This window comes from Stegostoma tigrinum, chromosome 17 (genome assembly GCF_030684315.1).
Source record: "Stegostoma tigrinum isolate sSteTig4 chromosome 17, sSteTig4.hap1, whole genome shotgun sequence".
Classification (NCBI taxonomy): domain Eukaryota; kingdom Metazoa; phylum Chordata; class Chondrichthyes; order Orectolobiformes; family Stegostomatidae; genus Stegostoma; species Stegostoma tigrinum.
In genome coordinates, this window is record NC_081370.1 from 35,895,387 (window position 1) to 35,922,955 (window position 27,569).

At 38.9% G+C, this 27,569-nt stretch overlaps 1 protein-coding gene across 3 annotated transcripts in view; it reads right to left on the reverse strand.

The window, feature by feature from the left end:
• The window catches only part of lrrc56 (leucine rich repeat containing 56), a 128,262-nt gene that overhangs the window by 90,623 nt on the left and 10,070 nt on the right, over window positions 1-27,569 (reverse strand). For all 3 annotated transcript variants that reach the window (XM_048545323.2, XM_048545325.2, XM_048545324.2), the window contains 3 exons: window positions 26,004-26,166; window positions 9,308-9,395; window positions 5,959-6,019 (listed from right to left, as the gene is read on the reverse strand). In XM_048545323.2, the coding sequence (XP_048401280.2) occupies window positions 5,959-6,019; window positions 9,308-9,395; window positions 26,004-26,159 (305 nt within the window). In that variant the 5' untranslated portion in view covers window positions 26,160-26,166. The remainder of the gene's footprint in view (window positions 1-5,958; window positions 6,020-9,307; window positions 9,396-26,003; window positions 26,167-27,569) is intronic.

A 27,569-nucleotide genomic window follows, 5' to 3' on the forward strand; every position in this document is an offset into this window, starting at 1 on the left:
CAAGTGTAGATTAGTCATCGGAAATGCAGGAATAGGGTAGGGCAGTGAGTCCGGGTGGGGTTCTCTTCAGAGAGTTGGTGTGGACTTGTTGGGCCAAATGGTCTGTTTCCACATTTTAGGGATCCTTGATGAAGCCATCTTTCTCCCAGAATGTATTAATAGTAAGTATTTCTTATTTACAGTAGGATATTACTTTTTGCATTTAAAAGAAAAAGCAGTGAAGCCTAGGATAGTGAATAAAGTGAAGGCTGAGTGACTGATTTTTGATCTAGAAGGGAACTGAAGATTTGGCAGGCAAGAAAGTGGAGTTAAGGCCTCAATCCTTAAGTTCTCATTTTAAAAAACCCTGTTTAACATCATTAAAATGAAACAATCAGCAAGTTAATGAGGCCTGACTGAACCTAGTGGGATTCCTGTTAAGTGTTTAAGTGATCCAATGGCACATGGCCTACTCCAGACCTCTGGGTTCCGGCTTCTTCCCCATGTCTGACCTCTGGATTGTGGCCACTTCGCCTTCCCTACCTCAGAGCTGAGTTTCAAAGCTGGCCCTGCATTGCCACTCTGATCTTAAAGTCCTTACTGTGAGCAAGAGTTCAGGAGAGGATAACAGGAGAATAGGACATGGTTTGTAAAGGTTGCAGAACTTCTGAATCACCAGAATTACTGCTTCCATAATTTTGGCATTCCAGCTTCAGGCTCAATCTGGATCATGAACAGGAATTCCAGAAGGAAACAGCAAAACAGTAAACCACTGTATCACTTAAAGTGGTCATGATTTTCTGGAATGCAGCCACTATCTTAAGTGCAGAATTATTTTATTTCTTACGATTTTATACTACATAACGCTAGAAATCCACTGTGGAATCTTAAATTGCATTGATTACCACGGAGTAAAGTGTCAGAATTTGCTCGGAAAACAACATCAAGATTAATGTACTGCATTATTAATACCCAATTCATCTATCAATCTACAAACCACAAATCATTAGAGTATTGGGATGAGTTACATCTCTGTTTGCTATTTTCCCATTGTCCACTGCCCAAGCATCTAAGTGAATTGCCTTGTTCCACTGCTCTATGTTTCACTGAATTTAGGACATATTTGATGGCCTTGTCAATCTTTACCTGTCAGTCATTCTCATACATTGATATTATGTTCACTCTGAGTTAGGTGGCACCTGGGAAGCAGGTGCAGTTCCACACACATTGTGGAGGATCTCTTGAGACAGCTGATGTCACCATCTCATTGATGATTACTGCCAGATATTTGCTAATTTTCACAGACAGTGCTGCGCTGTTTCCAGAGGTACTCAGGATATGAACAGTATAACTGTATCACATCATCTCAGATTTGTTGTTGGAGTGTTTGATTGGAAATACAACTGACATTTGCAAGGGGGAATGTAGTGTTCCATTCAGCTATGTATTCCAGCCTGTTTGACAACTCTGGTGAAGGTGGCAATTCAATGCTATCCTATTCCCCACATTGTATACAGAATACACCTGCTTCTGTACTTAAGCAAAATTTGTTGGCATCAGCCTGATGATTTAAAGTGGGAAGAAACCATTCTCCTCGCGCATATCAGGCCAGAACAGAATCGAAAAGAATTTTCTCTTCTTTGCCCAGTTCAAAGGCAGGAGTTAAAAGCACATCCATTTATAACACATCTTTCCAATTCTCAGGACTGCCCAAATACTTTAAAGACAATGAAGCACTTTTGAAATATAGTTACTATTACAGTGTATGATGTGCATCTCAACTGAATTGCCACTTTAGCCCAAAAATGTACATTCAGGACAAGCATGTCTGATTTTTTTTATTGTTGGTTAGAGGTGTCAGACAGCTGCACTTAGAAATACCAGGACAGTTTTGTAATCTGAAAAATCAAACACTGCATTACAAAGCTCAAAAAAAATGTAATTTTGTTTACTTTATCTATGTTCTTCTTCCACCAATACTATATGTGTTACACTTTGCCTTGATCGTGATTGAGAGAAAAGGTGTATTTTGGGTTTCTGAAGGGGTATAGTTTGAATTGCATAATAGCAGATTAGCAACCTTTTCTTCCCCCTGTTTTTGCAACACACTTAACTTTAACAAAAAGACAAAGTTAGTTTCTGTAAAAATAAAGAAACCTGGTGTGGATTACTATCTGCCAGGCAAACTTTTAATTTTGGTGGTCTCACAGCGATTTTATACATTTATACATTTTGTGGTAGCATGTGGAAGGGAACGGCATGATTACTGGCATATTCTTCCCAGTTATATCATGATAATATATTTAAACATGAACAAGCAACACAGCATGACTTACATTGGAATTTAGAATGATAGAAATAGTGAGATTATAATTCACAAATTATATATTTATATTTAAATATCCATTTTAAATGGTGTAATTAGGGTTGAAACTAAAAAAAACTAGAATGAACCTGTTTGGAACTTTGATTCCTAAACAGTGGATCAAGTAAAATCTTGATCAGGTTATGTTTTGTTGAATCATAATAAATTAGATACTAATATCAGAGTCACTTAGGAAAATATGAAATATTTCAATAATTATAAAGCTGGGAGACACTGGCCCTACTTGGATTGTCAACATCCATGGAAGTAAAGTCTTGAAAAGAAAACTGTTAAACCTAAAACAAATTGCTTCAAAAATTACACATCTTGTACTTATGCAAAGGTCTCCTACAACAAAGCCATATAAAAGGCAATTGCAATCTGTAGGAACCTGCCAATTGCCATCAATTATAAATGATAATTTGCTCAAAGGGCTAAACTTCTGGGATAGCAAAAAATGTTGAAAAAAGGCAGTAAAACATAATACTTATTCTATACAAGGTAAAACAAAACCTGCAGAATCTGGCATAGAGTTAGTACACTCACAGCATGCAAAAACATTAGCTCTTAAAAGGCAAAAAAGGTAAATATTTCAAACCACTTTAAAAACACAGGAATCCCTATTGCTGAAACAGGCATTTGGTTATACACATTTGAGTCTGATAGACTCATAACCAGAATGCTGCAAGACCCATCTTTCACTCAAACAAAATTTCATTTCAACTGGATTATTTTATATTTGAACACAGGATACAAACATCACTGGATAAACTTGCAATTGCTGCCCATCCCTCATTGCCCAGAGAGTAGTTCAGCGTCAACTGTATTTTCTGTAGGTTGGAGCCTAGGCCACACCATGTAAGGATGGCAGATTCCTTCCTTAAAAGGACATTAGTAAGCCTGACGGGTTTTTAAAACAATGGTCACCATTAAGTCAGGTCTTTATTCCAGATTTTTGCTGAATTCAAATTTTAACATCAGCCTTGATGGGATTCAAACGTATGCCCTCAGACATTGGCTTGGTGTTCTGGATTGTTAGTCTAATGACTTCAACACTTCATCATCAACACCTCCTCATTGGGTTTAGTCAGTTGTTGAGCCACATTTCAAACTGGAGTAATCAAATGTGCAATCTAAAAACAAGACCATTTCCAGCACCTTTCTTTCAGTGGTGATGGTGTGAAGGGTTGGGTGAGGGCATTGTGGACAGAAGAAGGGTTGTATGCATGAAGGGAATTCAAACAGAATGGAAAAAAAATCTGATAGATAGGACCTTTCTTTCTTGAACTGAACCAGTAGCATGGAGCATTATCCACAGGAGGGGGTCAAAGAACCTCACAGTCCAATTATTCCAGCCTTACAGCTGCGCAGTAGCACTTTGATGATAGTTCATGCTGTTTCCAAAAATAAAAGGGAATTTATTCACTCAACCTGGTTCACAGTGGAGTCTTTTTATTCTTCTACATTTTATATTGCTAGGTCATGCCCCAATGCATTTCAACATATATAAAAACAATAAAATAAAAACCCAACAGTTAGGTCAAGATAGAATTTCAAACTTAAGAATTCGTTCCTTGTAGGACAAATTATGAATGCAGTAAGTGGATGTTTTCTGCCAGCAAGACAGTATGGTCCAAGTAACTAGCCCTCAGAGAGGCACCAGTCTAGACCACATGTCAAGCAAAGTGTTTGAGATATTACACAGAACTATTACAAACTAACAAAACAGACTTGAAACAGTGCACAAAGTGATCAAATCAGATTATATTGAATGAATTGACTGAACCAATGCAAGTTACTTTCTTTCTTCATTCCTTGCAAATTAAAATTGGTCATTGGATATAATAACTTCTTTGGCTCCAGTTTGTTGAAATACTGATCAGCATTGCTTCTTGACAACAAAGTGTGGAGTTGGATGAACATGGCAGGCCAAGCAACATCTTAGGAGGACAAAAACTGACGTTTCGGGCTTAGACCGTACAGCTTGGAGGTTTGTATATCTGTCCTAGGATTGTTTTTTTGACTAGTCTGGGGCGGAGGGACAAGAAAGGAAGTAGGAGAAAAAGTCCTGTGGGTGTCTCCCTCATCAGTGAAGCATGTTTTCCAGTAATTAATCAGCGGTAGTACAAATTAAGGACAAGTGAGAAGGATAAAGAAAAATCTGTTTTCATCTAGAAGCAAGAGCAGGGTTATGAGGTAAGGCCTGGAGATAAGATCTGGGAATGTTTGTATATTTCTCATTCACCACATTCCTCCATTCATTGGCAGTTAAAACAACAATATCTATACCAAAAACAAGAAAATACTTGTATGAAGCTGAAAAGCACAACCACAGATGCAAAACTTAATGTCTAAACCAGTCTTTCACTATTCAAACAGTAAGGTAGCTGTCAGGGAGAACATTGTATACTGTTGAAAATGAGAGAACAGTACACAGTTGACATGCTTCTAGTTCCAAGGGAGTGCTACATTTTTGAAGGTGCTTTCAAATGAGATGTTGAAGGCAACCCTACCCACTTGCTCAAGTGAGCAGAAAAGATTGTGTGGCACTAGTTGAAGAACATCCTAGTCAACATTCTAAATATGATGTGGAGGTACCAGCGTTGGACTGGGGTGAACGTGGTCAGAAATCACATGGGTTATAGTCCAACAGGTTTATTTGAAAATTCTAAACAGGTTAAGAGGCTTGTAAAGAAAAGAACCACACTCTTGTATACTTAAAACAAAGAAGCAGATGTTCTTATGGCTATTTTGTCAGAGTCCAAGAACACTGGAAAAGTTCCAGCAGATATTTTCCAACAGGGAAATGTCGTTCTCGAATTCAAGATTGGCACCTGGCATAAACAGTATCCAAGAGAGAGAATAGATACAAGTAAATTAGCAGGACAAATACGGTAACCAGAGATCCATTAAGCCAACATTAGAAAAAAATCCATAATCAGAAACAAATTGCAAAGAATATTTGGATGATAATAACCTATAGGTTTCAGAAAAAGATGATTTTTTTTCCAGTTAACCTCAGACTTGTTTGAGGCAGCCAAATTTCAAATTGATGCATCGAAGGAAAGCTGTTGGATATACACAGTATGTAGATTTTCAAAAGCCTTTTAACAATCTAAGCTTTGATGCACCTTTAAATGGGAAAGTAAGTGATACAAGAGATGAACAGATGCCAGAAATATTTATTTTCAAAGGCTGTTGAACAACTGGATTGGTTGTCAGGGCTGAGGCATGGATACTGGATTCATTTAAGAAACAGCTGGACGATCTATTGGAAAGATTGTAAAGCTTGGATTGTGGGAGGGTATGATTAAAACTTGACCCAGTAGCCTTTTACTCTGATGCCAGCTTGAGTTTTTGTAAATCTGCATAGGAAATGACAAGAACACAAAATATGAAAATCAAAGGTGAAAAACATGCATTCAGTTCTCTGGTAAATAAGAATGCTTTATAGTGCAAGTCAAACAAATTGAAGGTCAACAAGTAGGACAGAGAAAATATGCTAATTATGGATATCAGCATGAACAAGGTCTACTACTAGTTATGGTACATTCAGAGGCACAACAAGGAGCAGCTTGAATTTTCATTGCTTCATGGCAAAGTTGATAACTTACCTTACCGATGCAATAAAACTGCTATTCAGCTTCAGTTGAACCAAACTGGGTAAATGAGTACCTGCAGTAGACAAAGATTTTGTCGTAATTTATAATGAGAAAAATAAAAATAAATCAAGTTTAAAATGGTGAAATCCATGGCATTCTTTGAACATCAACATGGCTTGATCGGCAGCTACTAAACTGAGCTGTTTCGAAGGTCTTCTCTTAAAGTCCATTAAATCAGTCAGCTTTACATATAGAGCCTGCATATAATTTCAACAACAAACAATGTATTCAGAAAGCCTTTGGTATCAATTTCCTTATTAATGCTGATCTCACAGCTCAGTCTGCTAAACTATGCAGTTCATGGCAAGTTTTCATATGGTGTTGTCACTACACTACTGAGTGAAATGTAGAGTTCAAACAAAAGGATAAAACATACTTATTCCAAACAAAGCGAAAGCCCCAGAGATAAATCTTCACACAGACGACACAAATAAACCCAAAAAATATATTTTAAAAACTGTACTACTGACAGTACAGAATCAGAACTAAAATCTTTGCTTCAGTTCAGAGATGGCAAAGTAATTTTATTTGGAAAAACAAACTGAAATTGTTTTAACAGAGCGTAGACCTGGATGAACACAGCAAATGTCAAGCAGCATCTTAGGAGCAGAAAAGCTGATGTTTCGGGCCTAGACCCTCCAACAGAAAGGGTCCAGGCCCGAAACGTCAGCTTTTCTGCTCCTCAGATGCTGCTTGGCCTGCTGCATTCATCCAGCTCTACACTTTCTTATCTCGGATTCTCCAGCAGCTGCAGTTCCTATTATCATTGAAATTAGTTTACTTTACTTGCTTAATGTACCCAGTTTCCTTACATGCTCAACTATTTTACACCTAATTTCAGTCTTAATTTCAATAAGGTTCTCAGAGCACTGCCTTACTGTTGGAATATTGTAAGAAATTTTTTTGACATTAAGTTTTGCAACTATGGCAGTGTTGCTTTTTCAGCTTTGTATGGTACTGTAATTTTCTCTTTTTGATATAGATATTGCTTTTTATCTGCCAATGAACAGAAAAATGTGGTAACTATATGTACCGTAATATCAATACTATTTGCAATAAGCAGGCTTCTTCACCTCCATTACATTTGCAGCTTGATCCATGAATTCCTGAACACAATACAACTCTAAACATGTTTTCCGTTTGGTCATGATGGAAAAGGAAAGCAAGTGATGGAAAAGAAAGGCTGAATTATGCAGCATCCATGCTGATTGATGAACTATGATTCTGGTTTTTAATTCATTCCCACCTTTAAATTTCTTTTCAATTTTCAAAATAAGAGGCTTTTACTTGGCCCTGGTTACTGTTGTTCTATCACTGAACAAGAGCACTTCAATGTGGCTCGACTGTGAACTTTTCTTCTCACTGCAAAACATAAAAGCAAAGCACTAACCTCCTGCCTTCTTGTAGCAGCAATTTTCAGGTTTTGAATTTACTGCTGTGCTAAATTGTAGCCATGTTAGTATGCTACAACATGCAGGATGGAGGTCCAATACACTGGAGGAAAGAAAATTCACACCAAAAAAAAAAGACGGAACTACACCTAGGAAAAATAAAGGAATATGTACTTCTTTAACCAGGCGAAATTCAGTATAATTTTAGATTGTAAAAATAACAAATCTCATCTTTGCTTTGAAACAGAATGAAGGAGAAACCCATAGGGACTTAAACTAGTCTCAGTTGTTTTGAGTTTCATATTAAATAAGAATTTTAAAATTTGGGACTAACTTTGTGCAGCGAAGGGGTGTCTGAAGGAACCACAACACAATGACACCGATTATCTGACCCTGTGAAAATGGTTCTCTGGTGGAAGAGTGGAAATGGATATCTAGTTTTCACAGCTACAACATACAACGGCTGGATAACCATCTATGAACTATAAAGCATGTCTGGCACACAGCAGACAATGCTGGAACTATAGTGTTTTATGTATAGTGGTTTTGCTTAAATACAAAGAAAAACCATAAAAATGACAACATTTGAATTATAAACCAAACAGGATGGATATGAATAAGAAACAGGTAAAATATGAAGTAAAAAACAAAAAACAGGTCAAGCATAAGCCAGTTGTTGGCTTGGGTATGGATTCCTCTTTGGAACAACGTAATATTTCAGATAGACAGCCGAAGGAAAAAAAACACAAGGAATTGGGTAGGGATAAAATGCACATAATAACCAGACAAACAGAGGAAAGGAACATGAACATCATATACAGTGCCTTAACAATGAGTAGGAAATTGTCAAATGCCAGGAATGATAGAGGCAGGAGATAAGTCACAAGGGAAGTAGTCAAAAAATCAGAAACAGATACATGATACAGAATGTGAGAAGAGCTGAAGAGACAGGAAGTAAAATAGGAAGCCTGGGAAACAGGCAAAACAGAATACGGTCTGGGGTACAGCTGAAACATTAATGCAGGTCAACACCAAGGATTCAGACTATACTGTTACTCAGCATTCTGACAGTGGAAGCTCTGCCCCCAAAGCTCCAATGACCTCACTTCCCTCAATTCTGAAAGGTGATACCCTACTTACAAAGAGAATGAGAGCTTTCATTCTGGTCTGAATTTATTCAAGTCTACATTCCAGTGGAGACTAAGTGCTGGTCAAATAGTTGGGCTTTAAGAGTTTTGTTAAAGGAAGAGAAAGGAAGTCATATCCAGGGAAACAATTACAACCTAAACAACAGAAGGAATTGCCGCCAATCATAAAGGAGGCACAAATCAGAAATGAATAAGAAGCCAAAATTAGAGGCTTATGGAGGGGTTTTCAGTTGTGGGTGGTTACAAAGATAGAGAGTGATAAACACTACAGTGAGAACTTAAAATTTAAGGCAATGCTGGAATGGAAGTTATTATAGGTAAGTGAGTAGAGGAGTGAAGTGTGAACAGTTGTCACAAGAGAAGATGAGCTCATCCAGAGCTTGCTGCTCAAGTTTACAAAAGGGTAGAAGATGGGAAGTTGACCAGGAGGACTTTGGAATAGATAAATCTTAAGGTAACAAACAATAGAGGATATTTTGAGAGAATTGGGTGTAAAACGGTTTTATTCAGTTCACCATGTCACTGCAGTCCTCACTTAGATTTAATAAAGGAATTAATTTCGTAAAGAAGTGGATGCAGATTTAAACAGTTACATGAACCAGTAAATTCGTTACGAATTTTAGAAATGTGAAGGATGTATTTATCTCTAAGCAACAGTAACTCACACGTTAATATATAACAAAAACAAGATATTAAGCAAGAAGACCTTTAGAATAAAAGAGCTATGATGAAATATTTTGCTCCAATAAACAGAATTCCTACCGAAATTTCCAAGAGTGTTATCCTGTGTGTCCACACACATCTCCAGAACTTTCACTTGCTGTAGGTCCTCTGTTTTGGTCAGGGCTCGCTGCAAGGATTAAAAAAAAGTATAACCTACTTGTATTTATATAGCATCCTGAAGAAAATAACATTTCTAGATACTTCATAGAGCCATTCTAAACTAAATGACACCAAGCCAAACAATGAAATATTAGCAGAGATGATTAAAGATTTGGGTAAGAGGTAGATTTGAAGGGGTGTCTTAAAGAAAGCAAATGAGATAGAGAGGCGGATACATTTAGGACATGAATTCCAATGCTTAGGAGCCATGTGTTTGAATGCAATGCCACCAATGGTGGAACGATTAAAAATCAGAGATACTCAAGAGGATAGAAATAGAGGATTTACCAAGCTGCGAACTTGGAAGAAAAGTACAGACACGGGGAATGGCCACGCTAGTGTGGCACTTGAAATCAAGAGAATTTTTTACATTGAGGCTTTGTTTAATTGGGAACTAGTGAGTATAGAAAATGGATCATTGGCGTTTGGTGCTAGTCAAGTCATAGGCAGACAGCCTGAAATATAGGCAACATGGAAGACCACCAGGGTTATGTTAGAACAGTCATGTCTGGAGGTAGCAAAGACATAGAGGAGGGCTGCTGCAATAGAACGGATGAGGCAAGGGCAGTATTTGGCAATATTATCGGGGTTAAAGTAGGAGTCTTAATGACAGATAGGTGGTTTAAAGCCATTAAGGTCAAGCATGACACAGATCATGAACAATGTGGTTCAGTCTCACATTGTTCCAAGGGAAAGGGAACAGAATCAGTAAAATGGAAGTGGAGTTTGTGGCAGTATCGGAGACAATGGCTTTTGTTCCTTTAGTTTTATCAATATTTAATTGGAAGAAATTTATGTTTATCAAGTACTGGATAAGCAGTTTAGAGACACACTGGAGATGTTGAGAAAGTTGAAGGCAATGTAGTACAGAGTCTCAGTATACACCCGTAAACTGGGACTGTGTTTATGGATGAAGTCTCTGAAGGTCAGGACGTAGACGAGATCCAAAAATAGGTTCTTGGTGGACACCAGAGGTAATTTCGTAGAAATAGGAACTTAAGCCATTGATGGCAATTCTCTGGCTACAATTAGGGCTGCACGGTGACAGTGGTTAGCACTGCTGCCTCACTACGCCAGGGACTCAGGTTTGATCCCACCCTCAGATGACTGTCTGTGTGGAGTCAGCACGTTTTCCCCGTGTCTGTGTGGGTTTCCTCCAGGTGTTCTGGTTTCCTCCCACAGTCCTAAAGATGCGCAGGCTAGGTGGACTGGCCATGGAAAATTTCCTGTAGTGTTGAGGGATATGTAGATTAGGTGAGTTATGGGGGAATAGTTCTGGGAGGGATGCTCGGAGGATCAGTGTCGACTTGTGGGGCTGAAAGGCCTGTTTCCACACTGTTGGGATTCTATGTATTAAAAAATAGATAATCAACAATGGAATCAGGTCAGAACAGTGTGACCCAGCTGGATGGCAAGGAAGAATCACCAGAGGAGAACAGTGAGGTCAACTGTGTCAAAGATTGCAAGCAGATCACGAAGGTAAGGGCTAGTTTGTCTCTGGCACAGTTACATAGCAAAGTCACAAATGACATCCTAAGAACCACTTTAAAACTAGAAATCTAACAGCAGGGATTTAAACATGGGAGCTCTGGGAAAGTTGGGGCACCAATTTAGGAGAGTGGGATACAATCCAAAGACTCTGGAGAGGATGGAGATTTTGTTAATGAGGTTGTAGTTTGCAAAGCTTAAGAGGTCAAAGCCTGATTTTTGAGGAGAGCGGTGACGCTGGCAGATTTGAAGAAAAGGACAGAACCTAAAGAGAGAGAAAACATTAATAATATCAGCCAATATGTGGATCAGGAAGGGAGACTGGGTGGTCAGTAGTTTCACAGGAATGGGATTGAGAGACCATGAGGTGGATCTTACTGGCATGATAAACTCAGATGGCTTGAGCAGAAAACAAGAAACTAGAGAAGGAAATTAGTTAGGCATGAGGGTAGGTGGACAACTTTGAGGAAGTTTGACTCGGTAGGAAATATAAGAAATATAGGCAACATAGACTGTTGGTGAAGCGTTCTCAATCTTAGTGAGGAAGAGATCCAAGAGTTACTTTATTTCCCCCCTTATTCATTAACAGGATGAGTGTGTTGCTGGCTTGGCAGCATTTATTGTCCATCCCTAAATGCCCAGAGGGCAGTTCAGAGTCAACCACATTGCTGTGGGTCTGGAATCATATTTAGGCCAGACCAGGTAAGGATGGCAGTTTCCCTCCCTAAAGTACATTAGTGATCCAGATGATTTTTCCGAAAATCAACAATGGATTCACGGTCATCATTAGATTATTAATTTCAAATATTTCAGTGAATTCAAATTCCACCACAGTCCAGCGATAAAACCACAAGGCCATCACCTCCCCATGAAACCAACTTGCATTTGTTATTGGAGACGAGGATGAAGATATCAGGATAGGTTTTTAAGAAGACTCTTACAGCAGAGAAAACAAGCCGCGGATTCCATTATGAAAATAGGACCCATGAGTACTTTACGTGGTTGGTGACAGGGAAAGGCTGAACTACAACTTGTTCAAACTTTCCTTTCAAGTCTGCATCCCATGATCTTAAGGAAGAAGGCCATACCAGGGGAAGGTCAACCAGAATGATAAAAGCAGGGGATTCTGCAATGTGAAATGCAGCTTGTGGAATATTAAAACTTACAGGAAAAGTAACAGCAACAGGCCACAGTTTCATGTGCTGGCAATGTGGTACCAATCAATACTAATAGTCATTTCAATGCCTGACCTGTTATAAACTTATATTTTAAGTCAAAATAGATCTCAAATATTGGTCCATCTCACGTTAGGTGAGATATATTGAAGGAGATCACTTAAACTGGTCATTGTAAATGTCAAGCTGTCTAGGATACGGGTCTCGGCCTGAAACGTCTGCCTTCCTGCTCCTCTGATGCTGCTTGGCCTGCTGTGTTCATCCAACTTTACGCCTTGTTATCTCAGATTCTCCAGCATCTGCAGTTCCTATTATCTCTAGGATACAAAGTATCCTTTTACACTTCAGTACATACTGTATATCCTGCGACCAAGTAGTTGGTACCAAGATGTCGATGTAACAGGTTTGGATTGAGATGTCAAATTCAATTTCAATGACTTCAGCCCAATTTAGACTGACACTTTCAACATTGAAGAAGTGCTGTAGGTGCCAGGTTTTAAATAAGTCATGATAAAAGATTCTATGACACAATTTTGAAGAATAGTCAAAGATATTTCCACCCCCATGGACATTATCCTTCAACAAATATCACTGAAAAAAGTCACTATACCTGTTTACTATCACAATGTAGTTATAACTGCTGGCTTCCTACATTACAAAAATGATATTTCAAAACAAAAACTCTCTCAATAGTTATAAAGTGCTGTTATAAAGTTTGTGAAGAACCGTATAGAAATCTATGTTTTTCTTAAAATTGCCCCGGAATCTGAGCATTAGTGGGAGCTCAGCAGTGTCTTAAACAAGTAGTTACATTGACAGAACTCTGGGAAACACAGTCTCCTGCAGAGATCTCAGGTGTACTCATCCCTTTAGAACATCAACAGTTGTTTCAAGGATTCCAACAATGCCAACTTTTGCATGGATCAGATAAATTAAACTCATTGTGCATATAAATGCTGCCTGAACTAATGCCTTCATATTCCATAACTTGGCATGCAAATAATTCAATCTAACCTCCATCTTTCTGCTTCCAGCATTTAGCAGAAATTTAGCTGCTTGCTAGCATTTCTTTACCTGATACAAATAATCTTATTATCATTATCCTGTTGTGATTTTGAATACCTCTACTGGATTTCTTTTAACTTTCTGAACAGCACCCATCTTAAAAATGAAGTGTCACTTTTGTCTTGCTAAACAATGAAAACAAGTAAAACATACAATAAACGTAAGACTGAAAAGGTCCAACCAATTGCAACAAGTTCATGGTAATTTGTACAAACTATTTTATCCAAAACTTTGCCACTGACAAATGGAGATGTCTTGATGACTAAGGAATCCTCACTTTAAAAGTACCAAACTCTCTGCCAGAACATCAAATTAAAGTCTGCCCGCAACAGATTTCCAACGTTTTGCTACCATTATTGGAGGTGACTTTTGCTATTTAAGTGAGGCACTAAGACCTTTGTGTCTGACATTAGCAGAAACCTTTTAGGATAATAGTCAATAATCAGCATTGCCATGAAGAAGTTCACAGCCTTGAATACTCCAACATTCTTGTTAAAAGGTCATCCCAACACAGTCAGAAGTAATTCGCAAACTGCAGACTCCATTTATCTAATTTACTTCAGATCTAAACCTACTAATTTACAGACCAAGTGTGACAAGTGAAACTTAAACTATGCAAATTGACTTGTTTTACATACATGAAAAATGCTAATTTATCAAAATCAGCCCTATTATGTTTCTTTGTAGGAAGGACAATTTGGATACCACTTACAGATTTATTCACCAGATAAATGCATGACTTGGTCAATTACTGCTCGTCTGTTTAAAACAAAGTCAAGTGGCAGCAAGATATTGCAAAGGAACCTTTTATTCCTGTAAAATCAGACGACAATGTAAAATCCAATCTGATGTCATATGGTCAACTTTTAAAAATCCTGGTAACACAAAAAGTAAAGCCAGGAAATAACTAAAAAGCCATACAGTTACCTGATAATATCAAGGCACATGTTTAAAACGTCCATAATGACAATCTTAACTGTCTGTAATTCAAAGATGAAAGGTTGTCTGAAATATATCAATTTTTATTAAAAAAAGGCCGATTAATTTCTGACTACATCCCTTCCAAAAATGTAATTACAGAAGAACAAAAATGACAAATGTAGCCAAACAACCACTTTATATCTGAAAACATTGCCATAATTTCTCCTTTTCCATGTCCCAATTGTAAAAGCCACCGTGAAATTGAGTCATGACACAAAAAAAGGCAATCTGATTGCAGGAAATTAGGATTTCAGAGTGGGAGTAGGCAATTCAGCCCTTCAAGCCCGCTCCACTATTTGACATAATTATGGCTGATGTTATCCTGATCTCAACTACACTTTCCTGCCTGCTCCCCATACCCCCGTATCCAGTTTATCTCAATAAACAGATCTATTTATTTCTTGAATCTGTTGATTGATTCTGCCTTCATTGCCCTCTGGGGCAGAGTTCCACACATTCACAATGCCTAAGAGAAATAGTAGCAGTTTTGAATCAACCTCCTCTCACTCTACATCTATGACCTGTTGTTTGAGACTATCCCATGAGAGGGAATGTCTGTTCAATGTCGATCTTTAGCATTTTAGATCCCCTCAGTTAGATCCGCTCTCATTCTTCTGAACTCCAGCGAGTACAGCCCAAGCTATTCATGCACTCCTATGACACCCCTCATCCGTGGAATCAACTTGGTGTACCTCCTATGAGCTGCTTCCAGTGTCACATCCTTCAAGTAAGGAGGCCAAAATTGGACAATATTCCATGTGTGGTCTCAGTAATGCCTTATACAATTGTAACACCACCTACTTTTATAATGTAGCTATTTTGTAATAAATGCCAGGATTTTATTTGCTTTTCTTATTAAACACTACAGCTGCATTCTCACTTTCTGTGATTCATGCACAAAGACACCTAGAACCGCCTATCAATATTCATCTGTAAACCCTATCTATTCATCACAGCCTGCTTTCCCACCTAATTTAATATCATTCATGAATTTTGCTGTTACGCTTTGTTCCTGCTTGTAGATCATTTACATTGATTGTAAATAGTTGCAGTCAGAACTGAATCTTGCAGCGTCTCCCCATTTACAATTTGCCAACCAGACAAGGACCCATTTATCCTGACCTTCTGCTTTCTGTTGGTCAGTCAACCCTTTATCCAAGCCAATACCCTACCCTTCACCCCGCAGATCTAACATTCTGGATCAGTCTTTTATGCGGCACCTTGGCAAATGCTGCAATGGCATCAGAAACATGGGGACTGCTGGTCCTGAACGAATGGAAGTTCACCTACAACAAAGGTCACAGTCTCAAGATATGAGCTAGACCATTTAAAATGTCTGCAAACAAACTTACCAGCTCAGTGAGCAAGTCAAAAAGTCGCATCCACAAACCAAGCTACAAAATCTTCTCAAAAACCTTGAAGACCATTGAGATAATCAAGGAAACACTTCTTTACTAAGGGTTGTCACTTGTGAAATTTGTTACCAAAGAGCATTTTAGAGACCTGGACACTGTACATTCAAAGATATGAAAGGCATCAAAAAGATATGCACAGTAAGTTGGAATATGACATTGTGATAGAAAATCAGCCACAATCACATTGAATGGCACAGTAGGCTCAATGGACAGATGTCCTGCTCCTGCTTCTACTTTCTATGCTTCTATATCATACATCTTGCACCATTCTTATAATAACATGGATTAATGAAATTGGTAAATTTGACTGACCACAGCAATTAATCAACATTGATGTAGACATGAGGACAGGAAACCTTCAGTGAATGGACAGCTGTGAAACAGATATAAAGTTGCCTATTTTGCACAAGAGCACAGCACTCATTGTTGGAGATGAGGCACTAAATTTGCACATAAGGTTGTTAGTGGAGCCTGGATCTGCCAACATCTCTGTTGGTTTACCCAAAAAAAAACAATTCATTGATATTTAGTCTTTTGTATGCAGCAAGCAACCCAAACAGCCAAGTGAGAGAATTTCACCCTAGCATAAGTTTTTGCCTCTGTACTAATGCTTACCTCATGTTCAAATTGGGTAACTTATAACGACTACAACTATCAAATACAGTTTCCAGATGGAAGGGGAAATTAACATACTTAACAAGATCTTCATTAGTATCTGTTTCTCATGAAGCTTCAATCTTCACCATTGCCCTGCAGGACTAATGGTGCCTTTTTAAGTAATGATAAACTGAGGCTCCATCAACCCCCTCAGTGGACACAAAAGTTCCAATAGCACATCTGTAAAGTACAGTGGACCTCTCTCTCATCTTGGCCAATAATATTCATCCTTCAATCAAAGTCACTAGAATAGATGGTCATTATCTCATTGTTATTAGTGAAAACTTGCTGTTAACAAGTTGACATTTCATATCACACCAGTGAATTAGAGAAATGCAGAAATCTGTAAAATAGAAGGAGGTACAGAGATAAAGCAGAACAAAGCCACAGAGGAATTTGAATATGTGGGTGAGGATTTTAAGAGAAGGGTCATGATGCATAAATTTCCACATAGACAATGGTAGCTTTTCCTCTAAGACAATTAATGTCAGAAATCCCACCAAGCAAACAAGATCCTGCTCTCCATCTTGTCTCACTTGTAATAAAGACAATCACATGTTCAAAGCTAGGTGTCTGTGTAAAACTACAGATGCAATATTATTTCACACCAGTAACTTTCATCAACTAATTCTCACAACTACGTTAGTAGAAACGAAATAAATGCGGCTTTCCAAATAGACTGGGAGAAGCAAGGGTCTAAACTTTTGCTCCCAAGTTGGCTGTGCAAAATCAGGAAAATTCCTAATTTAATGCATCCACCTCAGGTGAAACTGATGCATGCTGTTACATTTTTGTTGAGGGGGAGGAAAATGTTCTTTGATTGAGTATAATGACCCAGAAACTGTTCAGAGGAAGTCTTAGCGGCTACCAGGTGCTGAAGAAGCTGTTTAAAAGACTCATCTCAGTGTTGCAAGACTTCGACCCGATATGAACAGTTAGACCCTCTAGCCTTCAAGCCTTTATACCACTTCACCAATCCCCACTTCCCATAAACCTCTCTAACATGTCAACTCAAGTTCCTGTGACTGTCACCCATAGCATCCATGCCAAGCCATAGTCATCTACCTATGTCCCACTAACGACATATGGCACCTTCCACCCTCCAAAAGAGTACACGTCCCAGCACCCGCATCCCATGACCCTAATAATTTCTATGCAAACTTCATACCAACTCATTTCAACCCCATTCATTCCCATGGTTCCTTAGTCTTACTATGCCAATTTACTCCACTGGCCTTCTTCTTTTGGCCTTACACAGCCAATGACAATTCATCCAATATGTCACTCAGGAGCCTCCACTCAACCCCATTGCCCCTTATCGTCCCACATCAACTCTTGTCCTGTCAGCCACCATATTTCCCCATACACACTCTACACCAATGTTTTGTTTTAAATTCACCCACAGGATGTGGATGTTACTCCAGCACTTATTGCTCATCCTTGGTTCAAGAAGCGAAACATCAGCTCCAATCTTGAACCACTGAAGTCCATCTGGACCAAGGCTGTCATGAGGACAGGAGCTGAGTGGCCCTGATGATACTCAAACGGAGTCTCAATGAGCAGGTCATTGTTAAGCAAGTGCTGCTTGATAGCTTTGCAGATGACACTTTCCATTACTTTACTGATGATCTGGAGTAGACTGATGGGATGAGTCAGATTTGTCCTGCTTTTTTGTGTTAAAGACAAACCTGGACAATTTCCAAGTGGTCAGGTAGAAGTCAATGTTGTAGTTGCACTGGAACAACTTAACTAAGGGTGCCACATGTTTGGGAATCTGCTGGAGTGAATTGAATTGATTGAACTCTGGCATCTATGACACTGGAGACCTCTGGAGGGGGATCATCCACTTGACAATTTAAGATTAAGATTATTGCAAAGGTTTCAGCCTTTTCTTTTTGCACACATGTTCTGGGATCCCCCTGCTGTTGAGGTTAGGGATATTGTGTAGCCTCCACTCCTCCTCCACGGAGTTGTTTAATTGTCCATCAATCATAACTAGATGTGGCAGCACTGCCAAACTTAGATGTGATCTGTTGGTTGTGGCATCACTTGGCTTGTCTATCACTTGTCATTGTTTGGCATGCAAGTAGTCTTGTACTGTAGCTTTCCAGGATGTCACCTTATTTTAGGGATGCCTAATGGTCCTTCTGGCATGCCATCCTGCACTCTTCATTGATTCCCTCGCCTAACAATAACGATAAGCCTGGTTTGCTGGGGCGGTGGGGAGAAAAGAGCGGTGGCAGTGTAGTAGTGGTATTGTTGAAGTGTATTGGGCAACGAGGTTGCAGGTTGTATTGGGAATAGATTTTGGCTGTTGGTGATGATTTCCTACGAATGCCCAGTCTGGAGTTGCTAGATCTGTTCAAAGTCTTTCCGCTTAGCAGTATAATAGTGCCACAAAAATCAAGAGAGGATATACTCAATGTAAAGATGGGATTTTGTCTCCACACGGACTGTTTGGTTATCTCCCTTACCAATCTGGTCATGTGCTGATATCAATTTGCCTTCTGCATGTTGTTAGGATGAAACCAAGGACATTTCCCTTTGATTAGCATCCTCACCACCCGCAACAGACCCAGCCCAGCAGATATGTCCTTCAGCAATCAGCCAGCTCGGTCAGTGATGATGCTTCTCACTCACTTTTGGTGGTGGACATGGAGGTTCCTCACCTACAGTATATTCAGCACCCATAATACTCAGTGTTTCCTCCAAAAGCTGTTCAATTTTGAGGCATACTGATTTATCAGCTTTTTGTTTTGTTCACTTGTGGGCATCACTGACTGGCCAGCATTTATTGCTTGTCCCTAGTTGCCCTTGAGAAGGTGGTAGTGAGCTGCCCTCTTGAACAACTGCAGTGTTGTAGGTGGTCCCATAATACCCTTAGGAGAGAATTTCAGGATTTTTACCCAGCTATTATGAAGTAATGGAGGGGAACTTGCATGTATTGGTGTTCCCACGTATCTGGTGCCCTTGTGCTTCCACATGGACGTGGTTGTGGATTTAGAAGATACTGTCTTAGGATCTTTGGTGAATTTCTGCAGTGCATCTTGTAAGTAGTACACACTGCTGCTACTGAACATTAATGGTGCAGGGAGTGGATGCTTCTGGATGTAGTATGAATCAAGCGAGCTGCTTTGATTTGGACGTGTCAAGCTTGATTGTGGTTGACTGCACCATCTAGCGGGGGGGGGGGAGAGAATGTGTAGAGAGAGGGCAGCTTGATAATCAGTACAAGGTTTTTTTGCCCATATGTGACCTGATCAATGACACTTCAAATGTTTATGACTCCTTGGGGTCCCCTCCTAACTCTACAATACTGTGCCACCACCTCTGCTGGGTTTGTCCTGCCAATGGGACAAATATACCCGGGGTAATGATGGTGTCATCTGGGACATTATGTGTAACATTTGATTCCACAAGTTTGGCTAGGTCAGGCTGTTGCTTGGCTGCCTGAGAGATACTCTTCCAATTGTGGCATTAGCCCTAAATGTTGGTAAGGAGGACATTGCAGGGTCAACAGGGCTGTGTGTGCCATTATGCTTTCTGGTGCCTTAGTCAACTCACCCAGTAATCGAGTCCTATAAAAGTTTGCTGTGAGAAAGTATGTAAAACAAACTCTCGTTGCTGTAGTGTATTCAATTCATTTAAATCTATGGTGAAAATACTATCTGCTAGGATTAGGGGCAGAACATTTGGTTCTGGGGTCCCAGTGCCATCTTGTAAGTTGAAAGCAATCTAATCCATTTATTATCTTCCATCCAAACTGTCCGACTGCTGTTTAATCAAAGAAAATAATACAATTATTGTAAGTAATTTGCTTGTGGCATTACTGCAGTGCATCTTATAAACAGTACACATTTCTGCTACTGAACATTAATGGTGCAGGGAGTGGATGCTTCTGGATGTAGTATGAATGAAGCGAGCTGCTTTGATTTGGACATGTCAAGCTTGATTGTTGTTGACTAAATTTGGCAAAATCCAGACAGAGTCAAACAAATTAAAATCTCCAACTGACTTTTAGCAGCACATGATGCTTCCAGTATCGATGCCAGTTAATGCATTGGTCAGCTTGGTAACACAGTCTCTTTTTATTATGTAAATGAACATCAATTTAAAGCAATATTTTAGAATTATACAATTGTTTTTCCTATTTGTAATGACACAAGCAAATTACTTACAATAATTGTATCGTTTTCTTGATTAAACAACAGTCTGACAGTTTGGACGGAAGATAATTAATAAATGGATTAGATTGCTTTCAACTTATAATTTATCTCTTTCCAAGTTTTATACACAAACACTAAATATTTACAGTTATAGGTTTGTACTCAAACTTAAACAAACAAATTGTTTCTTTTGCAAGTAAAATGGAGCAGTGGCATTATGCCTTTCACAACTGACAGATGTCTCAAAGCACCTTACAGCTAATGAAGTGCATGTGAAATGTAGCCACAGATGTAATGTAGGAAGCACAGCAGCCAATTTGCACACTGCAAATACCCAAAAACAGCAGAACAATAAAAAAGGTCAAATTTTGTGATGTTGACTGTAAGATGAATACTGGCCTCAGGACTCTAGGAATTTTTTTCAAACTAGTGTAATTATATCTGCTGGAAAGGGCACTTGAGGCCTTGGTTTACTATTTCATCTAAAAGATGGCATCACCGAGAGTCAATACTTCAGACAGTAAGCCTCGAATTTTGTGCTCAAGTCTTAGACTGAGTCTTTAGATATGAGCTAGCCACAAACAAGCAGAGCCACAGCAGACACACAATGGACTATGTATGGATGTATCTGCACTGCATCAGACTGGAGAAGCCCTCAACCCTGACCAAGTGTACACATTGTAGTATCATCCCTCAATGGCATGTTGCCAGAATCTCCCAATAACATGCTAGTGGTGAGAATAATTGAACGGAAAGCATAGAATCACTCTGCAGCCCCATTTTGAATTCCAATTAAACAGACTGTATGAATATTCATTTATGTTTTGCCCTGTACTGGATACTCCTTTTGGTTTGGTCAGAGGGTCCCCCCACCACCACCCCAAACGTGCTGGGATTATTATACCATGAAATGGCAATTTTAAATCAGTGGTGCGCCCTACCTCGATTAACCTACCTGGGTTAGGAAATATTTTAGTCGGTTGTTCATAAGTCAGTACATGCTCCACTTATTGAACTATAACAGTGATTAAACATCAATGCTTCAAAATTATTTCCTTAGTTATAAAGCACCTCTGGCAGCCCCAAGCTTTGAAAAGGTACTTCTAAAGTACACTTTTTTTGTAATATACTTAAAACTATAATTTTGACAATTACCAATGATTTACAACTCTGACAGCACACTAACGGAAAACATGTAGTTTATTAAAATTGGATTTGACTTTGACAGTTTTTCCTTGCCTTTTTACAACATCTGGAATTTACACAGAAGTCTAAATGCCTTATGTTTTAGACCAAAGGTTAAAAATGCCTCCAGCACACATCTTCCCTATTTTTCTATACACAAGTATCTTCCTTTCTCTTTTCCATTTTCCACTGTAGGGTTTCTTTGATTTTAGGGACCCACAGACTATTCCCACTAGTGTCTTCTTCCTTTCCCTCACTCACGTGAATGCTACACCTCCAAATCAAGATCATTTCTTGCTGTTGAACTTAGTTCAGCTCATGCTAACAAAGCTATCCCACTATTCTTTGCTTTCTTCCCGTCTTTGTGAAAAAAAGTCAAGTCATATCTCTAACTATTTAGGTTCCAACTTTGATCTTGTAACCAGGTCTCCAAAATGGCCATAAGATTTTACCCATTAACTTCTATTTGTATCTTTATGCATCAAAGGATGTGCATTAGAGAAAGGAGCCATTAATTTTACATTTTTACTATTTTCCCCTCTTTGACCATATCAGCTTTCTCTTGATGTTGTAAAATCTGTCCCTTCCATCCTACTCTGGGTATAGTTACCTGAACAGATGCTTTGCAATACTGCCATATCCTATTGTTTTGTAAGCTGACATAACCCTCTCCAGAACCCTCCGCCAATTCTATTTAATTTAAAACCTTCTCTACAGGACTAGTCATTCGATTCACTGGGACACTGATCCCAGCATGTTTCAAGTAAAGGCCATTCAACCAGGTCAGCTCCCTGTTACTCTAGTACTGGTGCCAGTCCTCCATGAATTGAAACTCCATCCTCCCACACCAATTCTTGAGCTACATATTTAACTCCTTGACTTTATTTACCCTGTGGCAGTTTGCTCACGATTCAGGCAATATTTTTGAGATTATTACTTTGGACATTCTGCCTTTTAGTTTAGCTAACTGGTCAAATCTAAGGGAGAATCTTCTTTCTAGTTCTTTCCATGGTCATTAATACTAATGAAGACAATAATAAGTGGATTACTTCTCTTCCGCTACAAGCTCCTCTCCAACCCTGAAGAGGTCTCCTCAATGCTGGTACCAGGCAGGCAACACAGCCTTTGGGGCTCATGCTCATACTTGTAGAGAACAGTATTCATTCTACACATTCTACAGACCCCTACTAATACTATGTTTCTGTTTGTCTCTCCACTAGAATGGCTTACTGTTCAATGGTGTCCTGGTCGGTTTGCTCATCTTCCCTGAAAGCCCCCACACAGTTTGCAAGACCTTATGACTGGACAGTTACAGGCACCTGTGGTTTCTCGAATATTACCTCTGGGTTGCTATAACTGCCTCATCTGCTGTTGGACTCTCCTGTCCCTTATCAGGGACCAAATCTAAATAACTTAATCTGAGGGGTATGGCCACCTATTAGAGCAAGTATTCAAGTAGCTTTTCACTTTTCTGATGTGGTGGAATGTTTGCAGCTCATACTCCAGTTGCCCTACACAGATTCTAAGTTCCTCAAGTTGCAAACACTTATATGGTTGCCCCGGACAATTTTAAAGGTCAAGCAATACCCTAAATGTAAAGCAATGTAACAGCAATAATACATCACTCATTCTGCCATAGTTTGATTTATTAGTAAATACTGTAGTATCTCTGGTCTTTACATTTTATTACACTAGTATCAATCACATACTTAACAAGTATAGTCACCTCTCTAACCCAACTAACCTAAACATCCATGAACACCGCAGGCAATTTAGTATGGCCAATCAACCCTAGCCTGCACATCTTTGGACTGTGGGAGGAAACCAGAGCACCTGGAGGAAGCCCACACAGACATGGGAAGACTGTGCAAACTCCACATAGATAGTCACCAGAGGCTGGAATCTAAAACGGGTTCCTGGCTCTGTGAGGCAGCAGTGATAACCACTGAGCCACCGTGCTGCCCCAAAACCAACTGCCCTAGAAACATGTGCAAAACCATCACATTGACATACTTCAGAACATTCTACACATCTTTTGTCCACGAATATCTACCCATAGCCAGAAAGTGTTTTTCTTTTTAAAATGTCCATGTCTTTAGTTATTCAAACATGGAAATCATAACAAAAACTGCAAGTTAACCAACTTTGAATCTGCATTGGGTGGGACTTGTTTTATAATAACTTGTTAATTTTATTTTTACTAAAGAAACCTAGCAGGTGGATCACTTCTTTTGAAGCCTAAAATTGAAAAAGCCAAGTCAAGATTTGGTTAAAATAATTTTGAACTTATGCTGTGATCGACAGAGCAGAGACTACAGAAAGGCAGTGCCTGACTACCATCTTAGTCATAGCAACTGACACAGACTAGTGAAGCTGAATGTCCTGTCTCCTTACTGTAAAGTTCAAAGTAATTTTATAAGGAGTGAGAAATCAACTGACATTTCATAAAAATTTATGATCTTTGCCTGTTCTGAAGAGGAGTTATACTGGATTTGAAACATTAATTGTTTCGGTCTCCACAGATTCTGCCAGATCGGCTGAGTTTCTCCAGCATTCTGTGCTTGTTTCAGATTTCCAGTACTATTTTGCCTTTATACTAATTTTGTCTGTTCTTTTCATATTCTCACAATTGACGATGCACCCATCGTTGTTATACAGTACACTGTCTTATACAATGACAGCTGAAAGAAGAGACACATTTGCTCAGTGTACTTGAAACTTTATAGTTATGTAGCGTGACGTTTAGGTAGGAAATTGAGTTCTCATGGTTTAAGATCTTTGTTGCTTCGACTATTTAAAGTGAAATTTCCTTTTCTATTTGGATATCATTGGTCTATTAATTCATGTGATTAAAAATCAACATAAAATGTACAAGTTACTAAAAGTGAAATGTTGATGGTAATTTGCATTTTGAAGTTCACTTTTTTTTGATTTACGGTTCTCCCACAGGTATCAGACATTAGTGAATAACCATTCTTGTCATTATCAAGCTATATGAAGCCTGCCAAACAGTTGAACCTGACATTCCCCTCCGAAGTCTATCATGGATACTGGAGCTGGTATTATGTCAATTTTATAAACATGCCAATTTTAAGTCCCTCCCAAATTTAGAAGCTTTTGATATTTTTTTTACACCTCCAATTCTAATACATTCCCACTTTCTTTTGTTCCACTATTTGCAACTATGCCTTCAGGAAGCATGGCTCTAACTTCTGTAAATCCCTCCCTAAACCTCTTTACCTTTCAGTCCTCTTTTAAGATACTACTTAAAATCCATCTCTTGGTCACCTTTTGCAATAACTCATTATTTTGTGTCAAATTTTGTTTATTCTCACCTGTGAAATGCCTGGGGCTTTTAAAATTGCAATCTAAATCGAAGATGTTTTTGTTAAGTGGTGTATAGCAAAGAACTAGAGCTACACAGAGCAGCACGTGTGCTCCAACAAGGCTGCAGTATTTCATTGGCCATCGATTAGAATTCTACTCTCTTGTTCACTCCCCACACTTTCAATATCTTTCTTATTCATTCAAGTTACTAATTCCATTAAAAACAACACGTATTCTACCTGAACAATAGTGACACACAATTTCCTGTATAAAACATTTTTTCTTACTTTCCCTTTAATTCATTTGCCACAAAACCATACAGTAATATATATCATTCAGCATTATATGCCTGTGCTGGCTGTTTGAAAGAAAGGAAAGGAGTTACTCAGATAATCCAACGCCCTTGCCCTTTCCCCACAGGTTTGCAAATTTTTGAAACAGTTTTCTGTTGAAAATTTCTATTGAATTTGGGTTCCATCATCCTTCTAAGCGATGCATTCCAAATCATAACATCTCACTGCATAAAATTTCTTCTTTTCAAGTTGCCTCTCATTTTTTGCCAATTATCTTAAGTCCATGTCACCTAGTTACCAACATCAATCTCTACTACTGGAAACAATTTCTCATGATCCCTCCATCAAATCATTGATCGTGAAAACCTCTATCATAATCTTGCCTCGGAGGTATGGATGGTTAATTTGTACTACACGATTTACAGCTTTGGACTGGTGATTCTAGTAGTTAGTTTCATTCATGATATATGTTTGAATGCCATACATTTCTTCTGGTCGACCTTATTGATAATGCAATGTGATTACATTAGGAAGGGCCATGCTTTTTATTGGACTTAGGTTCATGCGTTTGCAACTGGTGGGCCACATTGAAAAATCGAAATCTAATGGATTTCTAATATTTGAAGTTGTCCATACTGAATGATGAGCTAGAACATCAAATCTATGAGTTAACAAGAACCTCTGAGCACAAGAAATTCAGAACAGGACAAACCAGCATTGACTAAATCAGGTCTATACATTCAGCTCAGAAACCTTCATTCTAAATGTTGTTTTAAGATTTTGCAAATTTGGATACAATTTTGCTTCTATAAATAAAAACTCACCAATTTTGATGGAGAAAGATATTCTTCAATTAGAAACTCAGATTCATCTTTCATAACCGGACTGGGATTTAATAAACCTGGCTGCCCAAAATCCAGCACCCTAACTGTTGCAGTGCCTGCGCGAGTAACAAAGGCTGGGCGGTGATGAAGTTCCATTGATACCCTGAAAACAAAGAACAGTGTCAAGTAGAACTGTGGTTTTAAAGAAAGCTATAAACTCAGAATTACGAAAAAAAAATTTAACTGTGGGCCAAATTTTAATTGAAATCTAGGGAAGTGTCGATTTTGGCAAGTTTCATGGACAGCTTCTCCCAAAGAGCCCTATTGAGTTCTCTCATGCTACCTTCCCAAAGTCATCTGATTACTTGTGCAGTCATTCTCCTAATTGCCAAAGGTGGTAGTGCTGCCCACCTCAACGGACTTCCCAGGCTTCTAGGCACTAACATCATCCTTAAAGGCTAGCCATGTGCCTAGTCAAGCACAGCAGTCAGCAGCTGTCCTGGATGGCTCTTGTCAGTTGCTCCAGACATGTTAGGCAGAGGGAAATTGGCACGCTGCTTTGCCAACAAGGATATAAAGGTCTTGTAGACTGGGGCTGCATGTGGTCACTGCTTATAGAGTGTACTCCAAGATGTAGGTGATAGACTGGCAAGATAGAGGGCTAGAGGGGTGAATGATGAGCTAAAAATCAAACATTTGCAGCTCTTTCATATCAGGAATTTTCACCATTTTTTTTCTATCCTGCAGGTGGGAGCATGAGAATCTGCATATCGATTAAGTTAGATTACATAATGAGAATGTTAATGCATGCAAAAGGGTCTCACGCCACTCACTATTGAGAATCTTGCCTTGTCATTCAAGATTTGGTTGGAAAATTGACTTTTTATCTTGATGTCATATCGTCCTACTAATGATGTCACACAATTCCCTCAACTTTCTTGCCATTTATCCATGTTGTTCAAATGGACTGGGAAGATTCTACTCTTTGCTTCTAAAGTTGCAGTTTTCAAGAATGAGGCTAAAAGAGGACCAGGATAGTGGCCACAATTTTAAGAACTGGAATGTCTTAAATAATAAATTATTCTGCACTTACAATAGAGCCAAATCTCTCAAACTACAAAAGTCAAACTGTTACCAAATGCTGGGCCAAGTCAATTGAGTTTTAATTGTGATAGGGAATTTTGAGGTTTGTAAACTGACTCCAAGTTTCAAATTGTAGGCTAAATTCTTCAAGCTCTGAGTGAGTGATATTCTAAGAAATGTGATATTTGGCAGGATTTCCTGCAGCACTGCTTACAGTGAAATAACGCCGCAGAAGCCAGTATCCAGTCAAGTTACCCTTCATTGGCACGTGGAATCTTTGACACTGATCCAGCTCTGTCAGAGTCAGCTCTCATTGTTCAGGATGTCTGGCACTGAAGTTCTTACCTGTCAGGGCTCCCTAATTGGACCAGATTAACAGCCCCAATCAGGGAACTTAATCTGTGAAAATCCACCTGGCTGACCTTGTTACAATTACTACATGTAGTATTTGAATGATACACTTATTTATTTACAGGATCTGAA